At 30.1% G+C, this 12,705-nt stretch overlaps 1 protein-coding gene across 2 annotated transcripts in view; it reads right to left on the reverse strand.

The window, feature by feature from the left end:
- The window catches only part of LOC130442707 (sialin-like), a 34,344-nt gene that overhangs the window by 16,006 nt on the left and 5,633 nt on the right, over positions 1-12,705 (reverse strand). The window contains exon 1 of one of the 2 annotated variants that reach the window (XM_056777043.1): positions 11,378-11,547. The exons of the other annotated variant lie outside the window; for it this stretch is intronic. Coding sequence (XP_056633021.1) covers positions 11,378-11,402 — 25 coding nt within the window. The 5' untranslated portion in view covers positions 11,403-11,547. Of the gene's footprint in view, positions 1-11,377; positions 11,548-12,705 lie in introns of those variants that run through there. 2 annotated transcript variants of the gene reach the window in all.

The raw sequence follows: 12,705 nt of genomic DNA on the forward strand, positions 1-12,705 counted from the left end.
TTTATGTCAAACATTATATTCGAACTATGAGGATGTGTGTTATTTCCTGTTAATCCGGCTATACAAACGAATATATTTCTATCTAACGAATTTATTGAGCTGTGAAGAACCGGTGACGTCACTTATCTACTACGCGTCTTGTTATTGTCACAACCTTCTATTATTCTAGTAACCTTGCCTCTCATCAAATAGTAGTGACGTAGTATTTGAATTCGATACTTAGGCAACCGCAATACAGCATCATAGAACTAGATAAAAAAATATTTTTTGTATTCGAAACTATCATAAATTGACGATTCACGTAATAATGACTTTTATGTATATCATTAGTCGCTGAGCGGTTATGAAAGTATTTTTTTTTTTTTTCGATTGCCAAATTCATTTCCGTCGCCTGTTTAATACAGTATAATGTGTTGCATAATACACCCGATATAACCTTTATAAAAATTGCACATAGTAAAATGTGTTGCATAACTCATTTATTATATAATCATATAACTATAGTTACGGGTGTAAAATCGTATTAGTGTGACGTAGCAAGTTGGTGTAACTTAGTGTGAGTTCCGAACAAATCAATTTTAATAAGACATTATACAAGGTTTCTATTGTAATTTCAATCCATTTATAAAATTAATAAGTTCGAATTGAAGGAATGAATAATAGTTAAGAACCTTATAAAATGAAATTATATTTTAAAAAAGACCGATATTAGGTCGATACGTCAAAACTTTTTCCATTAAAAAATCCTTTTATTTATGAAAATAGACCGTAGACTATACAGTTACATGCCCTAGAATGTGATAAAACGAATCTATGAGGTTTTTAATGATTTTAAAAAAATTATGTCTAGAAAACGCCGAAAACAATTATAAAGTCGAAAATTCTCACATTCCAAAATGTTTAGAATAAATAATATTCTTTCTGGGACAAAAATGAATCATCCTTGTTTGAAAAAAGTCTTCTGAATACTCGTTCTATCATGTAGGCTCACTCTGATTTCGTTTTTCTGATCTGAACCTATGATTATGTAATGTTACGTATTATCTTTTATGTTTTTTCTTGTTTATAAACTTTTATATTGTTATATGAGTTGAGCAACACGATTTATGTTTCTGCAATAATATTTTGGAATTTTATTTCTCGTATTTTTATTACTTATACGTAGTTTTTTTTCTTATTGTATTGTACTATAATGTTTTTTAGAATGTTAGCAACTGTATCACAAATAATGCAGATTTCCAATGTTTATTAAATAATCACACAAAAACAAATCCGTAATATTCGAAGTACAGTTCATCGTTGAATCCTTTCTTTGGGTTAGATCCAAAAAATTGTCGGCCTACATCCTTTGGATTGAAGAATTTCGGCACGGATCTGGACTGAACTTCCGAAAAACGCCAATGAAATTTTATAGGTGACGTTGATATTTTTGAAATTCCCGCGACCCCGCAAGATCGAAAATCGCGGTAATTTCGTGCGCAGGTAAGTAGGAGTAGAAATATTCGCCATTTTGTTCGTTCATTGAATTAGTGGTAAATAAAACAGACACAGACCCTTCCAAAAAGATGGAAACTTTTTGGAATATCAGCAATTATGCCAACAGAGGCTCAAGCAAAAGTTTGGGCCATTAATAATAATCTTGTGCGAGTCAATAGATGGTGCAGCAAGTACAACCATTTTGCTAAATTCAATTTCACATATTTTCCTTATTGCCACGGCTGCTTTAAACTTTTGTTCCAATACAGTATTAACAATAATTGCAATAGATGCTAGTTATTATGAAAAAGACTGCGTCTTCAATAAACAAAGAGATAATGAGTTAAAGAAAGTAAAGTTCAACAAAATGATATAGAAAACCTTGTTGTTAACGTTATTTTGGAAAAAAAATGCAATTATTATCATTAAGTAAAGGAAGAAAATGAAATAGAGTTCAATACTTCTATGTTATGTTGCGGAATGTCGTATTACCATCGAAACCGGTTACAACTCGTGGTTCTCGAATGTTGCAAAACGTATCATCTTTCTATAATTCTTTTTGGATAATATTCGCATTAATGAATAATAATGAAGTAAATGTTTCTTTAATTTATATTTATTAAGATATTTTACTATGAAAAAGCATATTTTGACACGTGTAAAGTTACCCACTGATTTCTATCACAAAGTTTTTTCAAATTTTCATCAACTATTGCAAAGGAGACTCAATAAGTAATCTATTAAAACAAAAATTGTGATTTAACTATATTTTATAACGCCAGAAAAAATTCATTAACTTTACGTTTAAGCGCCGACGCGTATCGTTGGTTTTCAAATCGAAGCCCCAAAGTTTTTTCAAATTTTCTTCAACTATTGCAAAGGAGACTCAATAAGTAATCTATTAACACAAAAATTGTGATTTAACTATATTTTATAACGCCAGAAAAAATTCATTAACTTTACGTTTAAGCGCTGACGCGCATCGTTCGTTTTCAAATCGAAACCCCAAAGTTTTTTCAAATTTTCTTCAACTATTGCAAAGGAGACTCAATAAGTAATCTATTAACACAAAAATTGTGATTTAACTATATTTTATAACGCCAGAAAAAATTCATTAACTTTACGTTTAAGCGCTGACGCGCATCGTTCGTTTTCAAATCGAAACCCCAAAGTTTTTTCAAATTTTCTTCAACTATTGCAAAGGAGACTCAATAAGTAATCTATTAACACAAAAATTGTGATTTAACTATATTTTATAACGCCAGAAAAAATTCATTAACTTTACGTTTAAGCGCTGACGCGCATCGTTCGTTTTCAAATCGAAACCCCAAAGTGTTTTCAAATTTTCTTCAACTATTGCAAAGGAGACTCAATAAGTAATCTATTAACACAAAAATTGTGATTTAACTATATTTTATAAAGCCAGAAAAAATTCATTAACTTTACGTTTAAGCGCTGACGCGCATCGTTCGTTTTCAAATCGAAACCCCAAAGTTTTTTCAAATTTTCTTCAACTATTGCAAAGGAGACTCAACAGGTAATCTATCAACACAAAAATTGTGATTTAACTATATTTTATAACGCCAGAAAAAATTCATTAACTTTACGTTTAAGCGCCGACGCGTATCGTTGGTTTTCAAATCGAAGCCCCAAAGTTTTTTCAAATTTTCTTCAACTATTGCAAAGGAGACTCAATAAGTAATCTATTAACACAAAAATTGTGATTTAACTATATTTTATAACGCCAGAAAAAATTCATTAACTTTACGTTTAAGCGCTGACGCGCATCGTTCGTTTTCAAATCGAAACCCCAAAGTTTTTTCAAATTTTCTTCAACTATTGCAAAGGAGACTCAATAAGTAATCTATTAACACAAAAATTGTGATTTAACTATATTTTATAACGCCAGAAAAAATTCATTAACTTTACGTTTAAGCGCTGACGCGCATCGTTCGTTTTCAAATCGAAACCCCAAAGTTTTTTCAAATTTTCTTCAACTATTGCAAAGGAGACTCAATAAGTAATCTATTAACACAAAAATTGTGATTTAACTATATTTTATAACGCCAGAAAAAATTCATTAACTTTACGTTTAAGCGCTGACGCGCATCGTTCGTTTTCAAATCGAAACCCCAAAGTTTTTTCAAATTTTCTTCAACTATTGCAAAGGAGACTCAACAGGTAATCTATCAACACAAAAATTGTGATTTAACTATATTTTATAACGCCAGAAAAAATTCATTAACTTTACGTTTAAGCGCTGACGCGTATCGTTCGTTTTCAAATCGAAACCCCAAAGTTTTTTCAAATTTTCTTCAACTATTGCAAAGGAGACTCAACAGGTAATCTATCAACACAAAAATTGTGATTTAACTATATTTTATAACGCCAGAAAAAATTCATTAACTTTACGTTTAAGCGCTGACGCGCATCGTTCGTTTTCAAATCGAAACCCCAAAGTTTTTTCAAATTTTCTTCAACTATTGCAAAGGAGACTCAATAAGTAATCTATTAACACAAAAATTGTGATTTAACTATATTTTATAACGCCAGAAAAAATTCATTAACTTTACGTTTAAGCGCTGACGCGCATCGTTCGTTTTCAAATCGAAACCCCAAAGTTTTTTCAAATTTTCTTCAACTATTGCAAAGGAGACTCAATAAGTAATCTATTAACACAAAAATTGTGATTTAACTATATTTTATAACGCCAGAAAAAATTCATTAACTTTACGTTTAAGCGCTGACGCGCATCGTTCGTTTTCAAATCGAAACCCCAAAGTTTTTTCAAATTTTCTTCAACTATTGCAAAGGAGACTCAATAAGTAATCTATTAACACAAAAATTGTGATTTAACTATATTTTATAACGCCAGAAAAAATTCATTAACTTTACGTTTAAGCGCTGACGCGCATCGTTCGTTTTCAAATCGAAACCCCAAAGTTTTTTCAAATTTTCTTCAACTATTGCAAAGGAGACTCAATAAGTAATCTATTAACACAAAAATTGTGATTTAACTATATTTTATAACGCCAGAAAAAATTCATTAACTTTACGTTTAAGCGCTGACGCGCATCGTTCGTTTTCAAATCGAAACCCCAAAGTTTTTTCAAATTTTCTTCAACTATTGCAAAGGAGACTCAACAGGTAATCTATCAACACAAAAATTGTGATTTAACTATATTTTATAACGCCAGAAAAAATTCATTAACTTTACGTTTAAGCGCTGACGCGTATCGTTCGTTTTCAAATCGAAACCCCAAAGTTTTTTCAAATTTTCTTCAACTATTGCAAAGGAGACTCAACAGGTAATCTATCAACACAAAAATTGTGATTTAACTATATTTTATAACGCCAGAAAAAATTCATTAACTTTACGTTTAAGCGCTGACGCGCATCGTTCGTTTTCAAATCGAAACCCCAAAGTTTTTTCAAATTTTCTTCAACTATTGCAAAGGAGACTCAATAAGTAATCTATTAACACAAAAATTGTGATTTAACTATATTTTATAACGCCAGAAAAAATTCATTAACTTTACGTTTAAGCGCTGACGCGCATCGTTCGTTTTCAAATCGAAACCCCAAAGTGTTTTCAAATTTTCTTCAACTATTGCAAAGGAGACTCAATAAGTAATCTATTAACACAAAAATTGTGATTTAACTATATTTTATAACGCCAGAAAAAATTCATTAACTTTACGTTTAAGCGCTGACGCGCATCGTTCGTTTTCAAATCGAAACCCCAAAGTTTTTTCAAATTTTCTTCAACTATTGCAAAGGAGACTCAACAGGTAATCTATCAACACAAAAATTGTGATTTAACTATATTTTATAACGCCAGAAAAAATTCATTAACTTTACGTTTAAGCGCTGACGCGCATCGTTCGTTTTCAAATCGAAACCCCAAAGTTTTTTCAAATTTTCTTCAACTATTGCAAAGGAGACTCAATAAGTAATCTATTAACACAAAAATTGTGATTTAACTATATTTTATAACGCCAGAAAAAATTCATTAACTTTACGTTTAAGCGCTGACGCGCATCGTTCGTTTTCAAATCGAAACCCCAAAGTTTTTTCAAATTTTCATCAACTATTGCAAAGGAGACTCAATAAGTAATCTATTAACACAAAAATTGTGATTTAACTATATTTTATAACGCCAGAAAAAATTCATTAACTTTACGTTTAAGCGCCGACGCGCATCGTTCGTTTTCAAATCGAAACCCCAAAGTTTTTTCAAATTTTCTTCAACTATTGCAAAGGAGACTCAATAAGTAATCTATTAACACAAAAATTGTGATTTAACTATATTTTATAACGCCAGAAAAAATTCATTAACTTTACGTTTAAGCGCTGACGCGCATCGTTCGTTTTCAAATCGAAACCCCAAAGTTTTTTCAAATTTTCTTCAACTATTGCAAAGGAGACTCAATAAGTAATCTATTAACACAAAAATTGTGATTTAACTATATTTTATAACGCCAGAAAAAATTCATTAACTTTACGTTTAAGCGCCGACGCGCATCGTTCGTTTTCAAATCGAAACCCCAAAGTTTTTTCAAATTTTCTTCAACTATTGCAAAGGAGACTCAATAAGTAATCTATTAACACAAAAATTGTGATTTAACTATATTTTATAACGCCAGAAAAAATTCATTAACTTTACGTTTAAGCGCTGACGCGCATCGTTCGTTTTCAAATCGAAACCCCAAAGTTTTTTCAAATTTTCTTCAACTATTGCAAAGGAGACTCAATAAGTAATCTATTAACACAAAAATTGTGATTTAACTATATTTTATAACGCCAGAAAAAATTCATTAACTTTACGTTTAAGCGCTGACGCGCATCGTTCGTTTTCAAATCGAAACCCCAAAGTTTTTTCAAATTTTCTTCAACTATTGCAAAGGAGACTCAATAAGTAATCTATTAACACAAAAATTGTGATTTAACTATATTTTATAACGCCATAAAAAATTCATTAACTTTACGTTTAAGCGCTGACGCGCATCGTTCGTTTTCAAATCGAAACCCCAAAGTGTTTTCAAATTTTCTTCAACTATTGCAAAGGAGACTCAATAAGTAATCTATTAACACAAAAATTGTGATTTAACTATATTTTATAACGCCAGAAAAAATTCATTAACTTTACGTTTAAGCGCTGACGCGCATCGTTCGTTTTCAAATCGAAACCCCAAAGTTTTTTCAAATTTTCTTCAACTATTGCAAAGGAGACTCAATAAGTAATCTATTAACACAAAAATTGTGATTTAACTATATTTTATAACGCCAGAAAAAATTCATTAACTTTACGTTTAAGCGCTGACGCGCATCGTTCGTTTTCAAATCGAAACCCCAAAGTTTTTTCAAATTTTCTTCAACTATTGCAAAGGAGACTCAATAAGTAATCTATTAACACAAAAATTGTGATTTAACTATATTTTATAACGCCAGAAAAAATTCATTAACTTTACGTTTAAGCGCTGACGCGCATCGTTCGTTTTCAAATCGAAACCCCAAAGTTTTTTCAAATTTTCATCAACTATTGCAAAGGAGACTCAACAGGTAATCTATCAACACAAAAATTGTGATTTAACTATATTTTATAACGCCAGAAAAAATTCATTAACTTTACGTTTAAGCGCCGACGCGCATCGTTCGTTTTCAAATCGAAACCCCAAAGTTTTTTCAAATTTTCTTCAACTATTGCAAAGGAGACTCAATAAGTAATCTATTAACACAAAAATTGTGATTTAACTATATTTTATAACGCCATAAAAAATTCATTAACTTTACGTTTAAGCGCCGACGCGCATCGTTCGTTTTCAAATCGAAACCCCAAAGTTTTTTCAAATTTTCTTCAACTATTGCAAAGGAGACTCAATAAGTAATCTATTAACACAAAAATTGTGATTTAACTATATTTTATAACGCCAGAAAAAATTCATTAACTTTACGTTTAAGCGCCGACGCGCATCGTTCGTTTTCAAATCGAAACCCCAAAGTTTTTTCAAATTTTCTTCAACTATTGCAAAGGAGACTCAATAAGTAATCTATTAACACAAAAATTGTGATTTAACTATATTTTATAACGCCATAAAAAATTCATTAACTTTACGTTTAAGCGCCGACGCGCATCGTTCGTTTTCAAATCGAAACCCCAAAGTTTTTTCAAATTTTCTTCAACTATTGCAAAGGAGACTCAACAGGTAATCTATCAACACAAAAATTGTGATTTAACTATATTTTATAACGCCATAAAAAATTCATTAACTTTACGTTTAAGCGCCGACGCGCATCGTTCGTTTTCAAATCGAAACCCCAAAGTTTTTTCAAATTTTCTTCAACTATTGCAAAGGAGACTCAACAGGTAATCTATTAACACAAAAATTGTGATTTAACTATATTTTATAACGCCATAAAAAATTCAATAACTTTACGTTTAAGCGCCGACGCGCATCGTTCGTTTTCAAATCGAAACCCCAAAGTTTTTTCAAATTTTCTTCAACTATTGCAAAGGAGACTCAATAAGTAATCTATTAACACAAAAATTGTGATTTAACTATATTTTATAACGCCAGAAAAAATTCATTAACTTTACGTTTAAGAGCCGACGCGCATCGTTCGTTTTCAAATCGAAACCCCAAAGTTTTTTCAAATTTTCTTCAACTATTGCAAAGGAGACTCAATAAGTAATCTATTAACACAAAAATTGTGATTTAACTATATTTTATAACGCCAGAAAAAATTCATTAACTTTACGTTTAAGCGCCGACGCGCATCGTTCGTTTTCAAATCGAAACCCCAAAGTTTTTTCAAATTTTCTTCAACTATTGCAAAGGAGACTCAATAAGTAATCTATTAACACAAAAATTGTGATTTAACTATATTTTATAACGCCAGAAAAAATTCATTAACTTTACGTTTAAGCGCTGACGCGCATCGTTCGTTTTCAAATCGAAACCCCAAAGTTTTTTCAAATTTTCTTCAACTATTGCAAAGGAGACTCAATAAGTAATCTATTAACACAAAAATTGTGATTTAACTATATTTTATAACGCCAGAAAAAATTCATTAACTTTACGTTTAAGCGCTGACGCGCATCGTTCGTTTTCAAATCGAAACCCCAAAGTTTTTTCAAATTTTCTTCAACTATTGCAAAGGAGACTCAATAAGTAATCTATTAACACAAAAATTGTGATTTAACTATATTTTATAACGCCAGAAAAAATTCATTAACTTTACGTTTAAGCGCTGACGCGCATCGTTCGTTTTCAAATCGAAACCCCAAAGTTTTTTCAAATTTTCTTCAACTATTGCAAAGGAGACTCAATAAGTAATCTATTAACACAAAAATTGTGATTTAACTATATTTTATAACGCCAGAAAAAATTCATTAACTTTACGTTTAAGCGCTGACGCGCATCGTTCGTTTTCAAATCGAAGCCCCAAAGTTTTTTCAAATTTTCTTCAACTATTGCAAAGGAGACTCAATAAATAATCTATTAACACAAAAATTGTGATTTAACTATATTTTATAACGCCAGAAAAAATTCATTAACTTTACGTTTAAGCGCCGACGCGCATCGTTCGTTTTCAAATCGAAGCCCCAAAGTTTTTTCAAATTTTCTTCAACTATTGCAAAGGAGACTCAATAAGTAATCTATTAACACAAAAATTGTGATTTAACTATATTTTATAACGCCAGAAAAAATTCATTAACTTTACGTTTAAGCGCCGACGCGCATCGTTCGTTTTCAAATCGAAACCCCTAAGTTTTTTCAAATCAAAAAGTTAATAAATTTTTTCTGGCGTTATAAAACATACTTAAATCACAAATTTGGATTTCCTGTACAGGCTAACCTTGTAATTGTTAAATAACTTTTTGCTCCTTGATTCAGAATCGTGAAATATGTACAAAAAACGCGTGTTTAAAATATTTATCCACTTAATTTTGGTAATTATTGTCTCCTCTATTAACATTTTTTCGTCAAAGTTCAGTTCATGGTGTAAAGAAACATTCGTGGCACAAATTCGTGGATACCTTCATATTTTTTATGTGTTTTGATGTTGTAATTCAACATTCCTGTCCTTCCATTAACTATAATATTGAAGTAAACAAATTACCTTAAATCATTGAATCAATGCGAATAAAATTGTTTATTATTTAATAGTAATTTACCTTTTTACCAAGTTTAATCCCCGAGGAGTCATAACTACAACATAAGTAAAAAATATTCCCATCCCTCAACTTAAAAATTCGAAATTTCATATAATATATAACTAAAATAAAACTTCTGTGAGATTCTAAGGTTAGGTCACCCCCAATTAATCCCTTAGAGTTGTTCGATCGCCGATTATGTACTATGTACTTAAAGCCCTTAATAGTATCATACAGTGTACAAAATTTGGTATTTTTAAGTTGAATGGTTGCGAAGAAATTTAATTTTTTCGAAAGTCGCATGAAAATATCTCTGCTCCAAGGAAAACTTCAAGTTTAGAAATCACCATAAAGACGCCAGGGATCAAATCAGATGGAAAAATTATTGTGCAGAGTCTCCGTATACTATTTTATACTTATTTTTGATTTTGGTAGACTTATAGCTTTCCAAAAACATATTTAATGACAGCTCAATACTCACTTTTTTCTCATTTTCATAAAAATCTTTTTAACTTCTCACTGATACGATTGTTAAACAAAAACTAAGCGTCCAAAATGGCTGACATTCTAACGGAAATCTCTCAAAGCATGCGCAAAACTTATATTGACAAGTGCTGACATCTTCAGGTCGAGATCGGAATATTTCGAGACAGCCTTCGTAATTACTTAATTCTTTCGAATGGGGATAAAATTTTTGTATTTCAACATATTCTTGCATGCACATTTGACATCCATATTCATTTTCTTTCAAAATTTTAACTACAACTAATTTAGATACAAGATTAACCAGCAATGTTTTTCTATCAAAATATTAAAAAGTGTTTGACCGAATTTGATTCATTGGGGTTTTCTGTTTTTTCTGTCTTAGCTATTACACTTCAAAAAAAGTATTATAATCTGCTTTTTGACCTCTCAACTAGCTTAATAGTTTTAAATCTTCTAAGTCTTTCCACGGCTGAATTGCCTCGATATTCTCTTCATACTTCTTTGCAAAATATCTTGTTTTGTTTGTTACAATTTCCATTTCTAAGTCCCTGTTGAAATCGCTATTTTTACATACAAAAGGACATTAACAATACCCCTTAATGCCTCATGTCAACACCTGTTTCTATATCTTTAACTTATTAGAAACTATTTAAAAATTTTGAGATTCTAAATTGATTCCGCTATAGTTTTAAATATTCCAGATTTCCCTTTTCTCCCCGACGTGTCTTTTCCATTTAAATTCATGCTTGGATACTTCTCTTTAAGTAACAAAAATGTTTGGGAGATGTAATTGAAACATAACCTCGTATAAAGATTTGAAAATGTAAATACCAGTGACTCAGGAAGCAGCTACAGTTCAGTCTAAATATTTTCAGCACAAGATTCAACAGTTGAAATATCATTTATTATATTAATATAAAAATATTGTAAATTAAATTAATACTAGAATAAATAGAATAAATAGAAACTTTTTACCTGAAAGAAAATTGAATTTCTAATCAATTATTAAAATGGAACAATCCACCAAAAGTTATTCCACTTTTTGTTATTTTTTTAAACATTTAATTTACAAAATAATTTCGCTCTTATTTCGTCCCACAAATAAATATCCAAAAATTTAAACACCTTCACTAGCTATTAAGTTGTTTATATTTTTTAATAATAAAACTACATTTTATTAGAATTTCGCTGCTTTTTCTGTAAACTTTATTTAATATTTCTCTCGTATTTGTAATTGTATGTTCAATAATTACTCACCAAAATACTGCTTTATAAACCCCATTGTTATACAACTAAATGTTCCAATTTAAACAACAAAAAGCATTGGAATATAAACAATAACTGATTGTGTATCACATAATTCTCGTTCGAGTACTCATTATAAATGGTTGTCGCTGTAATAAACCGAGCATCACGGGGCGATATTCAAAAAAAAACACTGTTGATTCGGCGAGCAAGCGCTGTGACAGAAAAATTACGAGGTAGGAGATATTTCTGATTATAACTTGTATAAATATAACGGAATTCAATAATAGACGTTTGTTTATTCGAAAAATTAATCAAAACAAAACTGTATATGATTACTATTTATTCACTATTCGTAGAAATCACTTGAATAAATCAATACTTTCCATTTTGACCACACCATGTATAAAAATACAACTTTTACCATCGAGTGTTCTTACTGACATCTTTTCCGTTATTCGTCTATAACCAGTTTCAATATTGTTTTCATCTCTTCCCCGTACATATTAAATATAAACAAGCGGAGGAAACTGGGCTTAATTGACATGAATATCTAGAGGTCGTGATTTACTGATTAACCCTCGTATAAAAAACCTCAGATTTATTTAAATCATGTAATAAAAAAAATTATGTTTCTACGTGCCTATAGAAATTTTATTAAATTATTAGTTTTATTGAGCAGAAACTATTTGACAATAGACTATAGAGAACTAAAAAGGATTAATTAATTAATTTGACTATAGGAATAAAGATAATGTAAACTTGCAATTTTCCGGTTTATCGATTCAGGTATCCTTGAAAATTAAATGTTAGATATTCATGTGAAGATCATTTTAGTGATGTATAGAATCAATTTAAAAATAAAATAAGTGTGAAGTATATTACAAATTATGTAATTGTCATTAATAAAGGATTATTCTTTTATTGAAAGATTGATTGTTATTGTATCTATATTTGGAGTGAGCGCCAAATGAAATGTATCAGTAAACAAACTACTACAAATGCAACCACATTTACAAATATAAAGTAATATATGTTGCCTACTATCAATAACTCAATTGACGTATGGTTATTGCGTTAACTATGACAGTTCATTCAGTTATACTGATGTTTGATAATAAATTAATACAATTTAGATAAGTACAGTTTATCCCTCTATTTAAACTTGTTTTTCCATATATCTGTAACCAATATTCAACTGCTATTTCACATTAACAAGTAGAAAAAATAGAAGTAGAAAGAATGTACGGAAAAACAAAACCTCCATTCTCACTAAGATAGAGATGGGACCACCTTCGCCAGAAAAAAATAACAGTATAGCGTACTATTAGATATGCAAC

Source organism: Diorhabda sublineata, chromosome 4, assembly GCF_026230105.1.
Source record: "Diorhabda sublineata isolate icDioSubl1.1 chromosome 4, icDioSubl1.1, whole genome shotgun sequence".
Taxonomy (NCBI): Eukaryota; Metazoa; Arthropoda; class Insecta; order Coleoptera; family Chrysomelidae; genus Diorhabda; species Diorhabda sublineata.